The sequence below is a fragment of the Manduca sexta genome, chromosome 7 (assembly GCF_014839805.1).
Source record: "Manduca sexta isolate Smith_Timp_Sample1 chromosome 7, JHU_Msex_v1.0, whole genome shotgun sequence".
NCBI lineage: Eukaryota > Metazoa > Arthropoda > Insecta > Lepidoptera > Sphingidae > Manduca > Manduca sexta.
Window position 1 is genome coordinate 3,050,264 of NC_051121.1, and position 26,126 is coordinate 3,076,389.

General features: G+C 37.2%; 1 protein-coding gene across 2 annotated transcripts in view; it reads right to left on the minus strand.

Moving 5' to 3' along the window:
* The window catches only part of LOC115450580 (kinesin-like protein Klp68D), a 67,044-nt gene that overhangs the window by 37,923 nt on the left and 2,995 nt on the right, over positions 1-26,126 (minus strand). The window contains exons 2-3 of one of the 2 annotated variants that reach the window (XM_037447583.1): positions 11,051-11,140; positions 7,054-7,179 (exon numbers count right to left, since the gene is read on the minus strand). In XM_037447583.1, coding sequence (XP_037303480.1) covers positions 7,054-7,179; positions 11,051-11,140 — 216 coding nt within the window. The remainder of the gene's footprint in view (positions 1-7,053; positions 7,180-11,050; positions 11,141-26,126) is intronic. The other variant, XM_037447584.1, reaches the window with a different exon arrangement.

A 26,126-nucleotide genomic window follows, 5' to 3' on the forward strand; every position in this document is an offset into this window, starting at 1 on the left:
ACCCCCAAAATTTCTTTAGAGAATTTCTCAGGTATGCAGGTTTCCTCATGATGTTTTCCTTCATCGTTAAAACTAGCAAAAAAAAACAAAGAATATGCACATATTTTTTTGACTTGAAACTTGGGACTTGAACCTGCGGACATTCGTGTCAGCAGTCGGTTCAACACCCAACTGGTCTATAGCCGTTTTTTTATAATCATTATAACAAAGGAAAACTATATCATTGTAAAAAGAAACAATGAGCAACCCTATAAGACTGCAATAATTCGTGAAATACAATAAAACATGTGAACAAAACGTAATGAAGGCGCACACAATGTTATATTTTCCTTGAACAATCACGTCGGAATCACGCGTACACGGCTCGCAAACGAAATTAACTTTGGTAAAGCAATCTTGACGTAGTGAAACTAACGTTCTCACAGATAAAAAAAATAATTGAACTATATTATATTAAGATACCAGTAATAATTATAGTGACAAGGTTTTCAGTCATACAAAGCCTAGACCTAAAGTTCGTCGCCGACACATCGCAGATCACGTTAATAAAAACATTGAATATTGAACCCGGGATCAGTGATGCCATATACTTACAAGATAATATTGGCAAAGTAAAAGCAGTGCAATGGGAACAACACTGGTGGCGTCCCCCTACTGCTTCACTTTAATTGGGTTGCGTAAAATATCTACAATTATATTTAGAAAGAACAATTGCTATGTACTTTATAAATGATGCTGAGGTCAAATAGACGATTTTATTTGCGCATGCGTTAAATAAATGAGTGAAGGTAATAAAAAGATTTGTTCATATTTTTATAGCCGCAAATATTATATTAGCGCATTTTGTACTGTCAGGATATCAATCAATGATTATAAAAAACGCACTGCAATATTACCTAGAATTCTCCAGGCATAAATATATGTGGTTTAGCCGCTAACCTGAGCATCTTGTAATTGGATTAAACACCAGCTTCACAAATTAGTTTATCATCTAAACCTCACGTTCCGCACGGACCACTGGGTTTGTTATTTGCAAATGAAATGAAGACCACACTACTAAATTGTAGGCTGTAACTCTCGTGTAATCGGTGAATATCTTTTTCATATAATTGGAAAAATCTGTTCGTTGCACCTATCGTTGAAGATGCAAATTCACCGAGCTGTATGATAGTTATCTGCACATCTAAGCACCAGTTCGTGGCAAGGGCTTGACCGTATGTATAAGTCTGCGTCAATCTGTCTACATTGTAAACGTTATTGTATGAATGATTGATGATTGTGTTCAAACGTTACAGCCGATAAACATAAACAAATGAGCGTCCGGTAGAGAGGTGACGTTACGGCATTAAAGCTACATTAGCTATAAACCCGTGGAGGCCATGTGGACGTCATATTGCAGCACTTTTACATCGCAGTCGTTTTATCTGAACAGGAATAGCGCAAATAAACAGAGCAGTGTGATGGCCTACTGGCATGGACCCTCCTCGTTGCCTGAGTCAATATTACGCACGACACCCGTGCTTCAAAAAATCTCTGCGGTTAGATAAATTTACACTGTAGCGAAAAATAACTATAAATAAAAACATCCATGTTACTTCAATTTCCTTCGCTCGATGAAAAAGCAATAAAACATTACTAAACTGATCAATTTTGCGACATAATATGTATTATGTACTAAACGTAGAGCACAAACCGAACAATTCCTTAGAGCGTATGAGGCCGTCGCGTTGCAGCAATTGCTTTTTTCTGTTACAAGATTTGAATACGGCCCTTTGCTTATTGCCTTTTCTATCCGGATGGAAGTCGTAAAGTCTCTAGTGTTCACATACAGTATAAGAAAGATATTCTTCACTAAAGCTACGAAGTTCAGCCTATAAATATTTGGTTGTTTCATTCCGTATTGGATTACTCAGACTCGTCAAATGTGGTTAAATTATGCAACTCCCACCTCATCTGAGCATTTCAACATTTTCATCGCACTATTAATTTGTTCGTCGTTACATGCACTTACTGGTTTCCTTACAAGATTATAAGTACAGAATAATAATATCGGTTCTAGCTATATCTTTATACTTTACGAATAAACGCCTTCAGGTCTTGCATCTATTAAACTAATCTAAAGCGAATTGTTAAACATCGCAGCTTTAAAACTTAATATGAAGGACTCTTAGGTACGAATTTGCCAGTTGTTTTACAGTGTTAAACATTAAAACGACACATAATAGTTATCAATAAATACAATAAAACGCAAGTAACCTCAAAAAGTCAAAGTGAACCTGCAATTGAATTCAATTCTGGTCGACGTATACAGTTTCACTCTCGGTAGAATATCGTTACTTCTAAGTGCCTCCAATATGTGCTGGCAATAAATTAAATCCAATTAATTACACGCTAATATTGGTGTTTACGTGGAAAGTCTCATAAAGCTGAATAATTTCCTCAATCTCTTAGAAGATTTTGGACGGTTTCCAATTTGAACTCCGACAAATTCAATATATTCACGTCTATAATTTAGCCAAAAGTTACTGACGTAAGAGCATACTATAGAATAATAACGTCACATCAGCGGTGTCGCTTTCAAAGCAGAAAAGACTTCAAAATGACCTAATCACATAGATGTTGCCACAGTTCAGACTTATTGAAGCCATTTTTTATTGATTTTGTTTGGATGTATGAAATAGATTCTTAATTTTATAACCTCAACCGATGGCCTGTAATTCCTGATAGTGTACGAATTATTTATTATTATGTCGTATGTCAATTGTAGCAGCTACCTTGTAATGCATAACTTAAACTACAGTCACTTTTATTTCTTGATGTCACATAACAATCAGTCGAGATTTCTCTTGTCTATTTTCTTATTTATCTTACCAAGTCTCTACTACCAGTAACACAAAATATGGTCAGTGTCATTTAGAAAGACCAGACAGGACCAAGACTCGAATTGAAATCTCATAATATTTTGCCCTCTATTTTACGTCAACACGAATTTCTCGAGGTCTTACACCTACACCTACCAACGTCTCGTGTTATTTTATTTGCATTTTATCGTTAATTTTATCAATCATAACGACCTTTCCAGCAATCATGGAGGTTCAAAAGCATGTCATTACCGCGCCGATGACACATAATTGATGGCAGCCCTCATGAGTGTGGGCGTACGGCAAACTGCGACCGACTGATGTTCATCAGTCCAACCAACTTCCAGATATTAGGCGTCATTGTAAGCACAATGCCATATTAATGATGGCACCAGGGCCAATGATAGTCAGCCCACATTAGCTACTGATGTTTCGATCGATGGTAAAACAATGGTAAGCCATTAATCAAGGCTAAACAACGATAAGTAAAAACTTATCGTGAAGTGACTTCGTTAAAAACTGTGCATTTTCTAACTCATAAATTAGTTGGCGCAGTCATTATAATATCTTCTAGGTCTTTTCTGTAATATTATTGTTGTAATAATTCTTCCCATTGATGTAAAATAATTTATCAAATCTTTGCATATTATGTGTTGAAGGTCCGTAAATTCTACCCTCTGCTTCGATGTTTAAATCTGGCGTGCGGCGACGATCCACCGCCGCTAAGCCAGAGTGGTGGACTACGACTTAAACCCTATGAATAGTAGAAAAAACCTCTGCCTAGCAGAAGTGTGATGCCTAAAGATTTCTGTCGTCTGAGTAGTGCGCAAATGATATTTTTAGTAATGATTTCTTCCTGTACTCTCGCCAATATCTCATACATCGCTATGAAGATTTATTATTAAAATAGACCAAGGCTGCGTAAAATATAGTGAACCCATACACTCGGCGATATGAAACTCAATCCAATATTGATACGCCCTTGTACTCTACGGACGATAAACACTTCGTAATGGATAAGTTATAATTTCTGTCTTGTTAGAAGCATATTGCTTTTGTATGCTTCCTTTGGGACTTTGGATAATTTACTCAACTTTCGTAAGTATTGGACATCATTAGTGATTATTTATCTACATCATAATCGCATCAACTCGAATGCAAGAAAACTTAAATGACTATAAACATCTCGCACTGGACGCTAACTCTTAGTTACCACTCCTATTGACTTACTCACAACTATAAAATCTTCATCAAACAAATGAATTATGCAATAACGTCCATTTTAGGCGTATGCTGATGTGTCAGCAATAAAAAATAACCCTGCATCGACTAAAAAACAAACAGACAGGCGGAAGAAGCGGGCCTGTACATCCTACGCTATGCTACGCTGGCGTGTGCTCGCGACGTCCTCGACTAACTTTCAACGCTTCACCTTGGAGCCGGCTGAAGGTTTCCACCGCTGTTGTTTTTACTGCTATGAGTCAACAGACACCCAAATTGGACTGGCGATTGTATGATTTACTGTGGAAGAGAATTTGCCTTTTACGGCGATTAGTAGGTAAATGCGCTGCGCTTATGTAAGTACCTACCTAGATTTTTTAAACACAATTTTTTTTTTCAAATGCCAATTTACAATAATTTTAGGGTCCTAGTATAGAGTGATCTAATCTAACTACGAGCATCCACAAAGTCAGAAGAATTTGCGCATTCACTTCTAAATTAACAAAAGGAATGAGGGTACGATAAACCAGGTTATCTTTAAAGTACATTTTAACACAATTTTAGGTACAATTAGGTTATGTGCAGTAGTAAAAAAGGGTTTCGTTCGACAAATTTTGACCGTAATGACGATCATTTTAATGCCGTCGGTACCTTTTCAACTAGTAATAAACGCATGTCATAAAAGCAGTTCCTGTTGAACACGGCAGACTATGCACCACATTAGCAATTAGTATCCGCTCCAACGACATACGGATGTCATCACTCATGTTTTCAACCAGACAATTAGTACTTATTGGAGTGAAGTTAAATATGACAGAGTTACGTAATGAGACATCAGTCAACAAAGAATTATGGAGGCTGTCTCTGGATATCAATAAGTAAGGGCTGGTAGCAGTGGCGAAGGGTCCATATAACTTGATTCCTGTCGGCTTTCCTTTATGTAGAATAAATGTAGAATTTGATTATCATTAGATATGATTTGCATATTAGTACCTATATGTCGTGTCGGGTTCCCTTTCGGGATATTTCACCTTTCGCCAAGGAGTGGTAGGCAGAAACATTACGAGGACTGCCATATTTGACCTATACTCTAAGATATTAAAGGACGCGTAACATGCTCAAATTCCTACTTATGGTATTATGATTTGGCGTAGTTTTGACAAAATATTATAACACCTTTCACTAATTTAAAATAAATCGTAGGACCGAAACTAAATCTTAGTCTTTATCCGTTACCAATATCGAAACTTAAAAACTTTGCCACTGGTTCACCAAGTGGACGGAACATTAACGACAAACTTTATGCTCGCCATAAAAATTCACCGGCTATAGGAAGTTCTGCTCGTGCGCATGTCATACAAATAAACATGTCCGCGGTTCGGATACTTTGCGATCTGGAACGCAATGCAGATGTTACGAAAATTAACTGTATGTCATTATGTCACTTTGGCAAAACATTTTTAAATTGGTTTCGCGATTTGACCGAAAAAAGACTTCTAAGAATTAAATGCACATCTTTATAACAAAAGTTTCGCAAATGTACAGTTTGAGGTAGCAGCGGAAGAATTTTCCACTAAGACAAATAATTTTGCTATTGCTACCATATTAAAAGTTAATAATGACTATTAAACAAACCACCAATTCTTATAATCAAATTGAAATCAAATAAACATCATAATATAATTAAATAAATGTTGTAGCTTGAACATTTGAGAAACTTGAGATCTTGTAACGTTGAGATTTCTTAAGAAAAATAAATCACAATTATCGCGACACAGAAGAACGACACACTTAGAAATCGGTAACATTGTGGAAATAATCAACAAACATTTCTCGGTACATCTGGATCCGCGGATGACGTCCTCGAGTTTTTCATACTAACTGACGCACGTGTCGCCGTGTGACTCGCTCGCATATTTTTGGCAATAATACCACCAGCGCAGAGAGGGGGTGGTGGGGGATTGGGAATGCGGTCCCGCAGCGAGACGAAAGATTTCACCTCGTGTAATGTCCGCGTAACTCTGCGCAAGTGGCTTGCTCGACTGAAACCGGCGCATATCCGCTAATCTGTTTTTTCCTCACGTCGTGTCGAGCCGACCGGAGATAGAACTTTTTACATCTCGTTGGACGTGTGATCACATAGAAGAGATATTCAAGTCCAATTAAAACAACTATGATCCTTTATGACGATTTGGCAATTAGATATCTACGCGGGTAGATAATTAAACGCTTTATAATTGTTTAATTTATAATTTTAACAGGTCTCGAGGTACAGCGGATGATGTCGAAATAAACTCGAATATGTAACGTCATGGGTTCTATTTGGATGCTTGTAACTATATACTTCTTTGAATGATCTACAAAATAGTAGTTTGGGATTTAGGGGTTGAGGGCCCAAAAGTATTTAAGTTGAAAGGGCCGCAACACGACTTGTGTATTAATATAGAGGACAGGTGTCTGTAGTATTGAACTATTTGCGGGCACCGTTAATTGGAATGCAGATGTAACAATGTCATTATAAAATAATGCATTTCAAAGTTACGCAATGTACTAATTGGTTAGATATTTCAATAAAATACTGTAATTTATTAATAAAGACGCTACACATTAAACTTATTCTCGGCAATGTACAGCGTCCATTACATATTCTTTGCGCAGTCCCTGAATAGTAATCTAATACAATGTAATTCGATTGTCCATCTCATTGTATTTGATTCACAATGAGATGGACAATCGAAAACAGTAGGAAAACACAACACAATGTAAAACAGTAGGAAATCCAGTAAAACCATTCAGGAAACTTTAAATACAATCAATGTAAATGCTCCATTCATTTGTATTTTAATTTAGTCTTAAGAGGAAGTACGCAAGGACTTGCGGTCTATGCACCTATGTGAAACAAAATTAAATTGGAAAAGAATACATACGCGGTACGAAAAGTAGAATAGAGTAGCAAGTAGTGGGTACTCACCATTTCATCGTATATGGTCTGTGTGTCGGCGGTGCAGTCGTATGCGGCGTCGTACGTGAACAGCTTGTCCTGCCCCTTGGGGTTGTACACCTGCACCGCGCCGCGCTCCGGCCACACCTTCACCACCTGCGCACACAACACCATTACCACTCCACTCGACAGCAGGCGGGCCTGGAGACCACAGGACGTGGCCCTACATCTGTGTTTATAAAATCCACCACCAAGTATTTCTAGTGTCTACAGAAAGGTTACAGAAACTTTACTGTGTTACAGAAAGGTTCAAAAGTTCTACCCTAAATAAAACCGTTTTTAAGTTATTAGTAAAATAGAAAAAACATTATAATTGTTGTCGTCTTTAAAAAAAATGACATAATACTTATGTAATTTAAATATTATATTTCCATTTAACTGAAAGTTTCCGATCATTTACTCTATTTGCGCAGGAATATTGAAATCTCTTCCTGCAATAACATGTATACTTTGTCACCAGATCTACCGTGGAAACGGATAGGTACCAACATTACATCACCACATTTTGTACATGTTTATTATTTTTATTAAAGAATTATTTATACAGACGTGTTCCATGTCGCCTGTAATATTGAGTCCTTTAAATGGAGTATGGAGAAGAAAACCGCTATGACTGATAAGAAATACGTCTTACGCTGGTGGATGTTTAACTAAGATCACGTTGCACTTACAACTTACAAACGAAAACAGCAGGTTTGTAGTCATTCTAAACTGGGTTCTGAATTTTCTATCATCCCTGACCTAGTTGCATTAAACACTTTTATTATCCCGTTAAAGAGCTTGCCAAATAGTAAGGGTCAAAATCCATTCTGTATAACTATTCTATACTTATTGATTTTGTTTACTTATAGTATTTTTATATATTATTTGTGGACATTGTAAACACACATAAATTTAAGGGTTAATTGATTTACACTGCATAAAACCCTCATAGAAAAATACTCCAAGCCAGTGAGACAATAAGGTATTTAAACCTTTGCGATTTTTTTACAAACATGAATAGCATTCACGAGCGTTACATCATTCTATTGGTGGTGTAATGTTGATCTCTATTCACGGCATTGTTCTACAGTTCACATACTCAGTCAAAGGCTCTTCGAGACTGTCCAAGGTGGCTGTCAAGGTCACGTCCATGACTTTGAACATTTGTTTATAAATGCCGGGGTGAAAGTATGGAACACGTTTCGTAGTTTAAGCAAATAATGCGCAGTCCGCAATGCACCCTGCCCACCGATAAACGATGCAATAGCTCCCACATATCACGTGGTTTATTATAAAGACCTTGTTTAAAAGAAGGGCGAAATTTAATCTCGAAAAGGTCTATTATAAAAGTAAATAATAGGGACACAATAAAAATTAGAAATAGTTTTTTTGTTATTAGTCGAGTGTTTTAATTATGTGGTCTGTAAATTATACAAAAACACAGGGTTTCAAGACATTTAGTAGAGGTTGTATTGCGTCACTATTACTTAGATTTCTTAAACCTCGTATTGTAATGGCTTAGTGAAGCCATAATACCGCAAACATGTTGAGCAAATTTGGAGCACAGCGCGGTGTCATGTCCACTGCACCGCACAGGTTCACATCAAGCGTACCTATTTGTAGACTAGTATTTATTGACTGGTAGTGTCACGCACGCCTCTTCAATGTTGCCCAACATGTTAAGCATCATATATTGCGACAATTATTAAGTACGAGTCATTAAAAAAAATTAAAACTAAATCTAATACAGTATCTTGCATCCCAAACGATACCATTAACAATATTTTATTCTGCATTTTTGTGTAAACTACAATTAATGTTAATGAATGTTTATTGTTAACATTGTTATCTAAATATTTGTTGAATGTTTTGTTACGGATATTTTTTGCTCAGTGAGTGAGCGCATGGCGCGTATGAATGGCTGTAACACATTAGCATCGTGTTAATAACCTGTTTACACACTTTTTGCGGAAACTAACAAAACACATTACAAATACTTACAAGTTTTATTTATAAGTGTATTAGCAAAGTGTGATACCATTGTCATCTTCCGTAAACAATGTCATACTAGAAAAAAGATAGTATAACTACTTACTTGAAATTTATTCATAAACTTAACATTTCACTACTTACTTTTACTTATTGCATAAAAAATGAATCACTATGTGTATGAAATTGATTAAAGAGATATCTTCATAACTTACAAAATAGTTGAACGTTTTTATTGTTTACAGGACTCTGTAATATTAATTGTAATCAGCAAATTTGTACCCAATCAATAATTTAAACCCACTGTATGTAAGAGAATCCTCATCATATCTACATAGACCGCAGAAAATATTTTGTACCTTTTAATCTATGTCGCGGAATTCCCCTTTTGTGTCAGGGGTTGATCGTAATCTGTATTGGCGGGTCTATAGACCAGACCCGCCGTCCACACTGGGGGGAACACACCCCCACCAGGGAGGTTTACTGCCTCCGACTTACATAAAACTAAATTCCGCAGAAGCATAACATTTGATCTGAATATTAATGATCGTACTTTATTGGTTATATTTACATTTCATCCTAAATATGTTTATATTTTTAGACTTTATACATATTATATAATCTTGAATTTATATATTGGACTTTAATTGGCACATCTGTCCAAATAATGATACGTATACGAGAGCAATATTCAACTAGACGTTACAACAAACAAAAACTATCTTTAATACTTTGATAACAAAAAGCTAATCGATTTGATGTGTTCGTAAAATACATTTGTATTATTTTTTTATTGTCTAGTGGTTCTACATCAATGACATAATATTACATCATCGACATAAAAATCAGCCAAAATAAACAAGATTCAGCGTCCGTCCGCATCGTGTTGCATTTGAATTTATGCCATGTTTTAGTGTCTTTATATAATATTGTTTTTACCTACGCCATTTATTTTTTCGCACACAAGACAAGAGATTTCATCTCAGCTTTTTAGTTTAGTTACTGCGTGCAATTAAAGCTTCTTTACATTTCCAAATTTAAGACCTTTGTCATGACACTTGCTGTCAGATTAGATTCTACAACAAACTTTATGCTGCACGGGTTGAAGGGCAAAGTTCCAACTGACCCCTACCTCCTCCTTCCCGAACTTCACGCTTGAAACAAAAGCACGAGCGTGGCCGTTGATCACTTTCGGCGCCACACAGAGCCATCGATGTGTATTGGTAATTAATAGAACATTACTGAATCGTTGTGTGCGTGTGTAATGTCGTTAGTATTGATTTATCGTCAGTTTCCTCGAATCAATAAGTTATTTGACCACCACCGCTACCAGAACCACCATCACCACATTATTGCTTTTCGGAAGCGTTCGCTACCTTAATAGTATTGTGAATAGGAAATGTATTGTGCAAATCACATGCCAGTCGTCAGTTAAGTATACAGAAAAAAAATAATAATATAGAAAACAGAGATAAACGTGCACGAAAATAGGTGCTCTGTAATATTAATATAAGGACTACTTCTAACGTGCCAGTAGATGGTAAGATTAAAAAACTTGCAATATGGCGAATATAGTCAACTGTTTCAGACTTATTGTGAACTTGACAGATACTTAGGCTAAAAGTTATAACTTTAAATACTAATATAACCTTCGACGAATATTCCTAATCTCTGTATATAATTCCGTCATACGTTATTTCTTGTAGTACGTGGCATTATTTGCACATTACACAGGGTCGCCACCTGTTAGATAAAGTATAGAGCTTTATTTTGGAATTCCTTAACACAAAAATACTACGAAATGTAAAAAAAAATGCAACACGAATAATCTGATTCCAATATAAAACAAATACTTTACTTTGACGCAAATGTACAAGCTATTGGTTTAGGAATGGCAACCCTAACATCACCGTGTGAATGGTTTGTAATGCATAAGCCTCGTTAGTATCCCTCCCCCCCCCCTCTGGCCCCTGCCCCTCGCCCGCAGGCGTCACACCTGTAGGGGTCCCTCGAACTTCTTATTGTCCACAGGGTTTTTCGACGAAAGGCGCTCGTACCATTTCTGTTCAGGGCGAGCTTTCTTAACCTATGAAACAATGACACACATGTACATCACAGCCAATAAAGGTCTTAACATATAAACAAACATCATAAACGTACAATATATGAAGCGTAAAGACACCACCGGACAATACAAAACAAACATTTCAAAACAACAAAAAAAAAACATGTTGATATTTATTGTCCAGGTTTCCGTAAGTTCTCTCCTCAGTGTAATTTACTTCGCTTATCTTCTTCCGCAAAACAAAGGCGCGGCAATGAGCTGCACGCCGCGCTGGACCTTTGGGACCCAAGTTGTAAAGATATCAAACAACCCTTTCAGTAGGAACGAGAGGGTTAAAAAAACATGAAAAGGAACTGCAATCGGGTCAGGTCGACCACAGTCGTATTTAAATTTTACGTACTTGTACTGCAATGGACTATACGTTATAAAATGTAATGTCATTTTGACTGCATTTTATATTAAATTTTTAGTTGTCTAATCTCTTATAACTTTAACCATAATTTAATTTTACTATGATAAGTGAGATTAAATACCTGCAACAGTTTTCGGAGTTATTTTAAGATAAAGTTAAAATAAATACTACAGTCAATGATTTTAATCGAATTTGTGGATTACATCTTCTGCATCTTAAACTATAATTAAACATTGTTATCAATTAACAATTACAGACTATTGAGAGTAAAATACCAGAATAATTATGCTTCGCAAACATGTAGCTCGACTCAAATACAGAAATGAGCCTTCTAGAGTGTAGAGTCTAGTAGAGTAACTGACATAACGTTTGTGCCTTCCGCAAATATCTGCCGCGAGCACATTACAAAAGCAGTAATGTGGTGTGTTACAAATTTGCGCATTTTTGTACTATTGCGTAATGAGCCAGTGTGAGTACCGCGTGCCGTACCGCACGCTGCAAGTAACAGCAAACGCACACCAGAGCTAGAGAATACCAACTATTACTAAACAAGTCAAATGCAATCGCTTTACACTATTTATCCCTTCAGTTTCTAAATTATGAGAATTTTCCTGAACGAATGTACTCGTAACCTTAGGGTTTTTGGTAGAGCCACGTTAACCTTTGTCGTTCCGGTCTCCTGACATTTAAAATATCATCCAAGATTCCCCCTTTTTATTCCTAAAAGTACTTGTCTCAAAATAAATTTATAATGGTGTTCCGTATATTGGTCCACCCCAGTCCACTTTTATAGTGCCTGCCTGAGCCTTGACAACTCGCCAACTATTCTCATTGCGATTTTATTTGTTTAGAAACTTTTACTGTCGCACACTGATTTATGAATTTCATACGCTTTGAACAAACAACACATAAATTACAGAAGAATTGATCGAATAATCAGTTTCCTTTCCCCTTCTTACAAATTCTATAAACTTTTGTTTGTATCTTTCTGTGATTAATATAATATATTCTTTGTAAATTATAATTATCTATCTATTATATAATCTGCTTCAAATTAAGTATAGTCAATCAAATACTATTATCATTGCAATTACAATAGATGATAATATATTTATTATAAAAATCACAAATTGTTAAAACAATTAAGTTAATTATTTTAAAACAATGTATACTAAAACACATTTCTTGTGGCGGATGTTGCCCACGGGTTGAATGCAAAAAATTCTCACACCAAAACGGAACAATTAAGCGATTAAATTATAAGTCAGAATTACGACCTGACATCACAGTGTCCAAACTGCGCGCGTGAGGTCATTGTCGCGGGTCTCACGAAATTAGTCGAAACTTGTAAACTGGCGGCGGACGCATAGCATTCAAGTTCAAAACCATTGTTTTATAAGCGACAGGTCACATACTAGCCGACCAGTTGATCGGTGGATCAATGGAGTTTTACATGCAGTATTATACATATTATATTATCAGATGTTTCTAAACATTAAACCTTTTTTAGAAGTGATAGGCTAAAGAGTATATTTTTTAGATTTCGATATATTTCGCCTAACAATTAATTTACTTTAATTTATTGTGATAATACAATATTATTTATCTTACAATTCATAATGTTATCGAACTCTTGAAAATAATAAATTTTGCTTCCATGAATATAACTACTAATAGTGGATGCGCTGTATGGACATCTACTTATTTCTTAATTCAAATTATTGCGTAGTCCTAATTTTATAAAATACACACCTATAAATGTCTGAGGCGATGGATGTATGGTCATAAATAAATTGGTAAAAACCAGATGTAAACATTGTTTACTCAGTAAGCTAAACAGTTTGTGTGGAAACTGGGACCCAATTAAACAAATTTTAAATCAAAACTAAACTAAGACACAGCGAGCAAACAAAGAGATAGATTTAGAATTAGAAGCCTTACACTTAAGAATAAAAGCAAAATTGCATTAAGTTTATTATCAGATATAAATAAAACAAGGTCAAAGATAACTAAATACTTTTAAGTGCATGACACTTCTATTGCATGATTGGATAAAATTAACGAACCGAAGGAAACGAATAGATATTTATTCTAAGTAGGTAATTCTTGGTAAGTACCCTACCTACAAAGAAAATGATTGTTTAAAACAAATTTCAATTAACAGATTTTTATCGACCATTTATACTATAAATTGGTCTTAAAATCCATAAAAGTTAATTGAGGCAGGTCTGAAATGTCAATAAACAACAATCACGATCACTTCCTTTGCTTTTGTTCGTTTAACACAATTGTTAATAATTTGTTTTGAGTAGTTGGTGATTTCAGCAGGTAACTAACTGCGTGGCCTAGAACGCTGTGCATCCATGAAAAGTAATTACAAAACATTACAAAAGCGCGGGACCTTGGACGTGCGACGCGCGTGGTGTCTGCGCGAGGAGTGCGTAGCGCGTGTAGACGTAGTACTCGCGCAGTCGTACGGGCCAATCGGACGGAACGGCGCGATTCATGCACCGCTGCGCGCGCGCACTCACGCCCGCACACACTTTCAGTCAATACTAGGGGTCGCATACCGGTATCCCGGATTTCGAAAATACCGGAATACCGGACCAAATTAAGAACTTCAAAATACCGGTATTGATTTTACAAAAACCGGGATTTTCGGTATTTTATAAAAATAAAATTTAGTACAAAATATGTGTATAATTATTAATTTCTCGAGTTTTAAATCGCAAAAATTTAAGCTGCTTGCAATTTCATTCATTCGTATAGGCGTATATTCTATAAAGAGCGAGCAAAATACATGGCTTATGGCTATATTGCTACTTTTGTTTTGTTCTAGTCATAGCGGTGTTAACTGTTAATTGTTATTTTTATTAGAACTTATTAGAAATATTTTTTGTTCTTTAAAGTCTATCCTCATTATTCAAAGACGTTATTTATCTAAGGACGGAGCATTGCTGTGATAACAAGTCTGTTTCTCAGTGCTGACGGCATGGCAGCCTTCGCAGTGCGTAGACGTAGGGCCGTTGTGATTGGCTAATATTGTGATACAACTTGAATCTAGTTGGCTGTCAGATTAACAAAGCTAAACAAACAGCAAGCTGTCAGATAAACAAAGCTGAGAAACATAACAGGGGGAATAGATGTAAAATACAACCTGTTTAAAAGCCTTGAGCTGCCTACAATAAAGGCCTGGTATTTCATGGCAATTTCGCGAGGTTTACCGAAAGGCCGAAATTGTCTGTATTTATCCTATCTACTGCTAGCTGCGGACACACAATCGACTTGCTCTTGAGAATAAATTTGCAAATCATCAGCATACAGGTGGTACGCACATTGAAGATTTTGTGTTAAGAGGTTTATGAAGATAGAGAACAATAATGGGGAGAGTATGCCGCCTTGAGGGACGCCACGGTCTATATCGCGCCAGCTAGACGAAGAATCGTCTAGGCGCACCAACAGTTGGCGTCCCTGAAGATATGACGAGAACCAATTCAGTGCCGTGGGCGAGATCATAAGGTGGGAGAGGTTTGCAAGAAGAATGTCGTTACTGACTATATTGAAGGCGTTGAAGAAATCAACCAAAGCCAAAACAACGACTTTGGAATCCTCCATGCCCGCTCTAATATCGCCAGTCACTTCGAGGAGTGCAGTAATAGTGCTATGGCCAGGCCTGAAGCCAGATTGGAGTTGGCACAGTAGGTTGTTTCGGTGCACATGCTCAGATAGTTGCTTGTGAGCACAGGCCTCGAGCACTTTCGAGAGAAAAGGAAGAATGGATATGGGACGGAAATGCTTAGCAAGTGATGGGTTAGGGATTTTAGGAAGAGGGATAGCAATAGTTTTCCGCCACAAAGACGGAAAGATACCAGTGCTGGGAGGCGTTAATGATATGGGACATGATTGGTAGAAGTTGGTCCAGGATGGGAATATCATGCGACGACTGATGTTGTCACAGCCAGTGGCACTGGATTTAATGGACAGGATGACTTTTCTAATTTCACCCAATTGCACAGAAGAAAAATGAAAAGTATTAATGTTAGGCCTGGATAGACCCGCTAAGAAATCCATGGTACGACGCCTAGTTTGGGGATCAATCATGGTAACAGATGTGAAATGTTTATTAATGTCATCCAAACCAATAGTCGCACCGTGGAGATCTATGTTTTTAACTTTGCCAATACCCAGAGTTCCGAGGAATCTCCAGATACTGGCTGACGAGGAAGAAGAAATATTACTGAGAATGTGTCGGCGTTTAGCATTACGTACCATCTGATTCCTTGCAGCCTTAAAAGGCACCAGTTCTCCTCCGAACGGTAACTTCTGTATTGGCGAAAAGCCCGATCCCTTCGTCTCATCGCCATCCTAACCCCATGTGTAATCCATGGTGCAGGAGGACGTTTTAATTTAATTTACTTTAAAGGGGCATGGGTATCAAAGAGTGAAGTGACAGCGCGGATAAAAATTGCGACTTTATCGTCAACAGAGGTGGCTGCCAATAGGTGATCCCAGTTAAAGTTAGCAGCGTCTCCTTTCAGCTTATCCGCATCAATGAGACCAAAACTACGCAAGTGCAATATCTTAGAGAGGAATTTGGGAGGTTTTAGGGCGTAAGACATGTAGATGAGATCATGGTGAGAGAAGCCAGGAGCGGAAAATTTACCGTGGGAGAAAACAGGGGAAGGAGCAGAGGTGAGGATAATGTCAAGCCAAGTGTCGTGACCATCCATATTATGGTGGGTGGCTTGCAGTGGTAGGACATGCAGTTTATCAGAATCAAGGACAGTAAGGAGTTTACGAGATCGGGAAGAGTGGCTGGCAAGTAGATCAGTATTTAAATCACCCATGATGATGTGATGAGCATATTCTGATCTTATAGATTCCAGAACTGTTTCCAGACTGGAGAAGTAATCAAGAGATGGGGGACAGTAAATAACACCTAGTAAGGTTTTCACTCTCTTGAGCCAAACCTCAAGAAACAGAAATTTCGCATAAGCAGAATAAGAAGCAGAGGAAGATATTACAGTTTTATATTTCAGGTCGCTACGTAAATATATAGCGACTTCGCCCCCTCTCCTGTCAACTCGATCATTTCTAATCAAAATGAAACCAGGGAGGGGGTAAAGGGTAGAAGGAAGGTGAGATTTGAGCCAGCTCTCAGAAATCAGAACGGCGTGAACGTTGGCTTACGAAAATAATCTCTTTTCATTCAGCCTTTAACTAATTACTAAGCTGTCATTAAAATTTGACATTTAATTACTAACTTAAATGTAAGTATATTTCCTATTTTTATAATATTTCTTCAAATACCGGAAATACCGAAAATACCGGAATACCGGAATTTATTTTAGGTCAATACCGAAAATACCGGTTTTGAAAAATGGTCCGGTATTGCGACCCCTAGTCAATACACGTGTTGTAACATTAGCCAGAAAACATAGGGGTTGAATTATAACCTCACTAATATTATAAATGGGAAAGTTTGTGAAAATGTTTAGATGTTTGTTAGAAGTAGCAGAAACAGCTGAAAGAATCTGAATGATATTTGGCATACGGGTAGAACATGTCGCGGATTAACAGGTAGGCTACTTTTATTGCGGTAATTTAATCGGACGGGAAGTAAAGGAAGTAAAGAAATTTAATCCCACGGGAAATTTTTAAATAGTTATTTTTCTGGCGGCACTATCAACAGTATTTTAGGGAATTAGCCTTGCGCAACAACCAACAACCTCGTTAGAAACATCTTAAAGCAAGAATATACTCCTTTGAGTCAGCTGTAAACCGTCAGATACTAACTAGGTTTGATGTACAGGTAAGCATAATAGTTCTGAAGGTGATTTAAATACGATCTGTCTGGTAGACGACAACGAAATTTATGATCAACTCGTCTGCAACACACATAACAGAAGGCACCATTTGAATTCAAAGACTTCCAAGTATTAAAGCAACAGCTTTGACCTGGTTGGAGTAGGTCGGACGGGTGAAGGTCGAAGTTCGATAGCAGTTCACAGAATCCATCTTCAACATAGTACATTTAGAAAAAATATCGGAACAAGAGCTTGCAGTCGCGAGAGTTCTCCATGAGAATTTCTAAGTGATGTTTACCAACCCGCACTAGGCCTGCATAGTGCACGGTGGACAAAAAGACTAACTCGTCAATCAATCAATGAAATTCCTCAGAGGAAGCCCAGCGAAATATGGAAATACAGGGTCATTATTTTTAACACTATTTCAGTTCACTACGTCACGCAAATTTATAACGACACTAGATCTGGCAGATGCATAAAATATTTTTTTTACGACAGTGTGTACTATAATTATGCGTGTTAACATTGAAAACTGTTATTACTTACTATTTTTATTATCATCTTGAATATGTAATTACGTGAACATTTACATACGAAAGATCCACGTTAATATTCTTGTTTGTTTGTTATATTTATAAGTGATGCAATTTAAAACAAGTGTCTTGTTACTTATATGCGTAATCGGAGAAACCGGTCGCTGGCCGTGCAATTATAAATCCTTTAATGTCCCATCGTATGCAGTAAACAAGCACCGATTGGGCGCTATAAAAAATAAATGATAGAATTATCAAAGTGTAGTCCGCCGACGGACCGAAAGTTCGACTGACCGAAGGGGTATCACTTTTTTACAGAAAAAGGAAAAGAAGGTGCCACATTGTTTGCATATTAAAATTTATTTCGATTATAAGACCCTCGCAAATCTGATACTCATAATAAATTTGCATCTGTGTTGGTGACAAAAATTACCTAACATCATAAGGAAAAAACATTACAAGCATTGGCAAGTATTTGTTGACTTCAGAGTGTTAGCGGAGTAGGTACAGCGAGTGATCAGTCAAGGTAACTGATGAACGGGGTATCGTATATGGCAATATCCCATATAAGAGGATACGAGTGGTGTCTGATACGGCACAATGCGCACGCGCAATTATCTGTATAATTCAATATCCATAAGGGGTATTGATAACTGCGATCATCGCGAATAGGTAAATATCGTAGCTGCGTCTGTTTGTACAAAGTAAATTTTTATTGTTGTTTGGTCCATTATGGAAATAATCGGATGGATGTACGAGATATCCATGTTATTTGTGTTGATTCCGCACAATATTTTATTTTATGGTAGTGGTTTCCATTTTATCATAGCATAATATGAGTATCATTTTACCATATTAAAGACTGGCCAACCAAATTGGCCACTCGATGGACGGAACGAACGGATGGAATTGGTACTTAGTGATATCAAAAAAGGTATTTTTCGATATCGTGCAATTGTTTATTTACCGAGGAGAAGCGGCCAGCAGCCTAAATTAGGTGTTACTGAAGGGATTAGGCGAGGCGTTCCACACACAAAAACAAACTGACCGCAGAAAGTGTTGAATGATACTCAACAACCACGAAATATCTATCCCGCACCCTGCAGGAGAGTAGCGACTGGCGACCGCATCCACACCACACACTGCGTGTCGCAACGGAGCAGAACGTGATGCATAGACCTACCTTCACGCGTTAATTACCGATGCTGAACAAAGAAGTAGACACTAACAACACAGACTGGAAAAAATTAATAATATTTTGCCTAGGAACAAAGTTTGTAATGCATATAAAAAAAACAAATTTCTCTTAATTTTTTTGGAAATTAATAGAATATCAAGTTTACCAGGATTCAGAAATATCTAGTTTTACCCGGACGTGACTTACCCCGAACGCCTTACAATTTACAAATTAGGTAAAATCTGGAAAAACTAGGAGGGACGCCTGTAGGATGATCACACAACACCGGGCTGCTTGCGCAACGCACAGCATCGCTAATCTCATGCAGACCAAGGTCGATTTCATTCTTGCTTCCGAATTGCATCCAAAACATTGCACTGACGAAACTAAGTTTCACCGCAGCTCCGCAAAAAACAGGATCGTACTTGACAACCAAATTTGTATTTGATAAAAAAAAACAGGTATCTAAAAATCAATAATGAGCAGATTCGTCGTAGACACGGGCGGCCGACGCGATGTCAGTTTTTTCAGAGCCTATTAAATTTTCCGTGTCTGAGTTTTTATTAACTCGACATGTCCGCAATGTAATACATTACTCACTTGTAATGAATGTTTCACTGAAATGTACACGAACTAATTTTGTTTGAAATTTCGTTTCAGTTATAATGACTTTAATTGTAAGTATTAAAGATAAACTGTGCACAGTTTCGTCTACCGCACGAATGGAACGGCTCGAGCCATAGTAACCAATCTCACAGTAAAACTTTGCTACTATTATTTCATAATGACACGTGCAAATTGAACGTTAATTTTCAGGTGACACATATATTGTTTACTTAAATTTTCCAAATGAATTAGGCTTTATTTCCCAATATCAAGGCCAGGTATATAAACTCGTGAAGATTCCAGTGCAAATATATTTGTACCGTCCTCATTCTTACGATGTACGAGAACACGTGGTGCAATCAAACCGTGAGCGTTACGAAATTAAAGACATTACTTCAACCGCAGTCTGTTAACAAAATATTTCTTTAATTAGTTTCAACATTTTTGCGCTGAATTTCATTGTCTACTAATCATCCTAGCCTTTATTCTTGTCTATTTTACTGCTGGGCAAGAGACTTCTTTTTATGCATCCACTGTATAACGTAGAGGGAATTGGACCATCATCGTACACAACAATGATTCATTTGGAATAAGTAAGTTTTCACTAGCACCATTTAGCGCGTGTGCCAAGAAGAGGAAGATGAGTTCTGTCAGAGATATTGATTGGTGCCCTATTCTTAGATAGTTTTAATGTTACAATAATAAGCTAATCGACTTGATTGTTTTCGATTAGGGGGCTAAGAGGTTTCAAATGACTTTTCTCAATCAAGTCTTCATAAGAATGACGAGACGACGAGGCGTGAAACTCGCAAGCACCACATGAGTAGATAATAAAATTATTTGAAAATAAACAAGCTGCATGAGAGGTATCAGAATTTTAAAAAATGTTTCTATTTCGAGTCAAAATATACGACTCATTGCAACCGCGAGACGAGGCAAGCAATCAACCCGAGTGAGTCAGTACCCACTAAACTGTTAATGCTATTAACAGCATCGCATTAATCATAACAGAGTCCAACGACGATACAGAAACAAAGGGTATTATGTCAATAATAATCTTTATTTTCCATGCTATTAATCAATTTTAATTATGAAAGAATTATGGGTGTTTATCTACTTGATAGCGTTGGGTCGGGGCAAACCTGAAGCACAGCGAGCTGATCAATCATGAATATTCAAGATCTCCTCAAATGTACTTTCAGAAACAAAAACCGAAAAGAAATCAGAGTCCAATACAGCGATATTATGTGGATGAATATACCACAGCCTTAAATAGAAGATAAGCTAAGTTTCCAAGAGTTCAAACAAAACGACGCGACATCTGGTTGGGTATTTATAATAATGTTTTTTTTTTTAGGCAAGGCAAATAATATTGCGACACACATCCCAATCCGGATCTTCGTAGAATGACCTTTTATCGTTAAATGAAACGAAGACCATTGATTAACTATAATTTAAAGATACATTCTATCCTTTAATATATGCACAATCAAAGAATTGGATATGGTCTCCAATAATATTAAATAATATTGTACGGTAATATGTATAAACTGTAGAAGTTAATTTAATAATATCGTGAAACGGAGTCGCGTGTGGGCGCAGGGCAGTTTTCGCGTGTCTAGGCCAACACAGAAGGCCGCGTGCCGCGCGCGCCAGATGATCTATGTCTCAACATGGTGTTAAGAGAACGACGGTATGGCCGTAATCGCACGCTCGCTCCCGCATCCTACAAGCATTGTTCGACTCATCGCGCCGGTGATGGATATCCATGTACCAGGTTTTTGTTGTACCGAATACCCAATGAGATGTGTCTTGTATCGCGTGTGAAATGATCCATAACACATCTCGATTGAACGTCTTTATCTATGTTATTCGATAACTGGTTGGATGACGCGTGTCGTGTGATGCATGTCGCCCGCGTCATTTCTCCTTGTCACCCGAGCCGGCCAGCTTACAGGCTCCCGCTTGCGTCACCATCAGGCGCGACGTCTTGGAACCTGTCGGGCCGCGGTCAGCACGCAGGCGCCGAGTCAATCGACTCATTGTTCCTGCGCAATGTCGCAGCAACTGGCCCCGCGACACGGCTTAGGTATTAAAGCCAAACACATTGCCTTTATTAACTGGACCGGTTGAGCAACAAAGCTCAGCTATTGATCTGCTTGAGAAATTAAACTTTAGGGCCACCGTCACCTATTAACACAGACTTTTACGATGGGCGATTGTTTCACATCATTAATAGTAAAAGTTAGTGTCCGCAAGAAATATTGGTTCATTAAATCACGATAGATATTAGAGTTTCGTATTGACAAGTGATATGACCTACGAAAATTCATTGCCATTCCGTTTATTTTTGATGACGCACCGTTTAAATAAGACGTTTTAGGAAAATGCGACAACACTATACCGTTTCGACTTACGAATTAATCATTAAAAATCAATTTTGATAAAACAACGAATAACATGCCTCTGATAGCAGCTGGACTGCTATGAAGCATACAGAAAACTACGTAATTGACAACCTGCGTAGCTACTCTACACGTCCGCCACAACTGGACTCTTGTACACACAATTGTGGTTATCTTAGTGCAATGTTTATCTTTTTATATGATCTCATAAACCTCTAGATCTGTTATCCCGCTAAGATCTGCTCGGCACTCGAACTATCACGAATTCGGGCCTAACTGCCGCGGCAACAACAAACAATTGTTATATTTTCGACATCTATTTTCAGTTCCTGCATTATCATTATTATCTTTAGAATATATCGTGAGTCAGTCGACACTTACAAGCAAATTGAGATACCGCAGCTTCCGCGTGTGCGAGTGACCATTTACTACAATGTGCATTGTTTATACGGTCGAATTTATGAAAAACTCATGCGTTTTATATTACTAAAGGGGCTGATTTACGTCGATATAATAGACCCTTTATTGCTAAATTATAAGAAAAATAACCCTTCGAAGCACTGACATAGAAAAAAATTATTGACAAGTCTGGGGAGAGAATACAGGGGCTCGAGTGTATACACTATACATATTAAATCTTTATCTGGTTTATAAAGTCTTTTTGTAATATAAACTGGCTGTTGCTAATAAGCATTTCCATTTATTTAACGAGTAAGGTAAATACGTGATTAATTTCGTTTAAGCGTGTCCAAATCGAACGCAACAAAAACAGCAACACACAATTAACAATGCAATTAGAAAAACTACAATTCTATCAGAAACAAAAGTGGATAGCATGTGTCGATTAGATTGTTATCAAACAACATTATTGTTTGTATTGGTGAGTCAAGCACGACACGGCGGCGGGCGGCGACGTTCTGATTATTCATAGAAGAAACAGCTTTTATCTGACGCCTGTCGACCATCGACTGGCGACACCAACTCACAATGCTAACAATGAAGTCTGAATAGCTGATTCAGGCGACAGTTCACACATTAAAATAATTACCTACAGTAGCGATGTCTAGGGGTGCAACAAAGGTACTTAAACTATTTGTACATTAGAAATATCGACACATTGAAAGTTCCCGATATTGAGCGTGTGAGGAAGCAGCTGCAACTGAGATTTAAGGATTTAATTCCTTAGCAAGAACTACGCATCTGCAAATATTTGTGCGAATGTAGAACTAAAGGGAACCCTTTAGCTTCCCGGGCGCATATCTTATTATTTGACTAGTTTTAGCTAGCGGCTTCGCCCGCGTGAAAGTTTTCCGAGATAAAAGTCTCGCTTTATTTTTCCCTGGGATAAAAAATAACCTATGTCCTTCCCAGGGGCTTAAAGTATCTCCATATATCTAAATTTCATCGAAATCCGTTATCCGTATCCGAATCCAAAGTTTTAAATTTATCGCGTTCAATTAGGCAGAGATGTGGCGCGGGACTTTATTTTATAATATATATTTTTTTACTTTTTATGTGGAAAAATTCCGCTATACATGATTGTTGCGTAACTTTAACTGTTTACACAGCGTATGCAATAAAAGCTCGCAAAAAGAATAAATTTTGCCCGTTTTTACAACATTTTTTATTGATGCTTGGATCCTCTTAATCAGAGTGTGATGTTAATAGCCGTACCTTTCTCGATTAATGGGATATCCGATACTAAAGTAATTTTTGAATTCGTACCAGTTATTCCTGAGATTAGTGCGTTCAAACAAACAAAGGCTTCAGCTTTATATAATTGTATAGAAGGATAGAAGAATAGATAGATGAATACACAATAAATACAGTTAGTTCTTTCAATAATATTGATTCCATTGAAAGTCCTGGCGTACAGTAACTCCCTATTCCACCAGCGTTGCCACTCAATTGTATTGACATGCAAATCCAGGCGTATTACTGTACAATTATATTTGAGTGCGTTGAGTAACGGTCGGTACAGAGTGGACGCCAGGGCTGGATACAATGAAACCCGCTCGTTATGACTAAGTTAATATTTTCAGCATCGCACGCACGCTACAATATTCTCCCTGTTCATTACCCCTTGGTGACACTGAAATATCTTCTACTTAATAAAACTCTTACGCACTCACGTTGTGATAGTTATTCAGTGTTTTGCGTTGTTAAATGACACTCATTCAGAGGGCAACAGACATAGCTTTTTGTTTCTATGACAGACGTATTATACAGCGTTTATTAGGAAGGACCTCAGCATTTACCGATAAACCTAAACCTGTAGTTCTAGGCTCTAGTGGTGTGGATTTTTGCACATGATCTCCAGAGTCCTAAGGAAGGAGACTGAGACGTGGATGATGGGAAATCCTATCGTCGAAAACATGTGTGGTTCGATTAACATTTCAAATCCATAAAATGTAGGATGGAATAACATTTTGTTTCGCTCTGCATATTAGTATTATATTTATAAATTATAAATCAAATAACATAAAGAACAATACACTCTAGAGGCTCGTATAACTTAATATATAATTGAAAACTTACAATTTTATACTCTAAGATATCCACGTTACATACTAACGGTGCGTAGATAAAAAATAGGCTTTTTTGACATTTCTTTTTTGGGGGTACGTAATTTTCGAAAGCTGTAAGTCCATAATTTTTCGTACCCCCTTCCCTTGCTGTACTTTTAATTGGTTATTACAATATTATATTGTATAGACAAGGGGCCCTCTTCCGTCTACGTTGGTAAGTCCTTTTTTTTGCAATTAGGAGCGAGCATACCTACGAGCATTCTCATCAAAGGACAGACAAAGGACGGATATGCCTTCGTAGACAGAATAGGCCCCGCTGACTATATCAACTCCAGATTTGTAGTATGAATAAATTTGCACCGAAATTCCGGAAACAAAAATTTTAGAATGCATGTCTTAGCTAAGACTACAGTGCAGTTATGATCTGCAATCGTCTCTATTCAAAGGTCGCAAGAGTCGGCGGATAACCATTTTGGCATTGACATTGAGTTTATTGTACTCCTGCACTCATAAAGCCCCGTCCACATCAACAATATCTGGCGTTGAACCTTAACTGCGGTATAGTTTACGCCACTAATTCCAATATTTTTATATGTAAAAACTTTATTAACGAAAAGTGCGGCGACATAACTAACATTATATGACGCCGAAAATTACATGCGCAGTGATTTATGTAACCCAGGTTTTAAAAGCAAATTTTCGTTTTATGCGATAGATTTATTTAATATAAGAACCCACGTACTTGTAACATCTTGCAGATAATAATAAAATAGTGCTGAGGGCTATGATCTTTTTTTCTATCCTTCGGTAGACATAGATACAATCATTTGTCAAGTAGTTATGTATTTTAACATGTCCTTACATTGTAATTCAAAGTATAAATTAAAGTTAATAAAAACGCTCGCGTGTAGAAATTTCAATAAACAAAGTAACAAACTACACAACAGAAATTACGTATAAAGACAGAAAAATATGGTTCCGCGTGCTATCCCACCTGCAGCTGTGCGGGGCACGTTGCAAAAATCCGTAACAAATTTTTTAACTAAGTTTATGTCCACTGTTCATTGTACTATGTCACAATACACTGAATACAGGTTTGATGTAATTTACGTGTACCTAGATATAGATACAATATCTACGTTGGCGAGCGTGGGCTCCCCTCGCGTTGCCATGGAAACCGCGCACTATACCTTAACTAACACTGGGTTGCTGCGAATTACGAACATTAAGTTTTGGAAGGCACAAACACGAGGCATGAACATAATTGTTTGCGGGACCTCAATATGCTCCTATATACATTTATTTATATTGTTGAAAAAAAATATTACAAATAACGCTATTTTCCAGTGTACCAAATATTAAAAACATGTTTAAATAAGAGATCTCTGTTGTATTTACGATTTTATATATTACATTAATAATATTTATATTTTGATCAATTGAAAAGGAAGGGTAATTATTTTATCATGCAAGTCTATAAAATACTAATACAAGGTTGTGTTTCCATCTGCAGAAAATATTTTACAACAGACAGAAAAA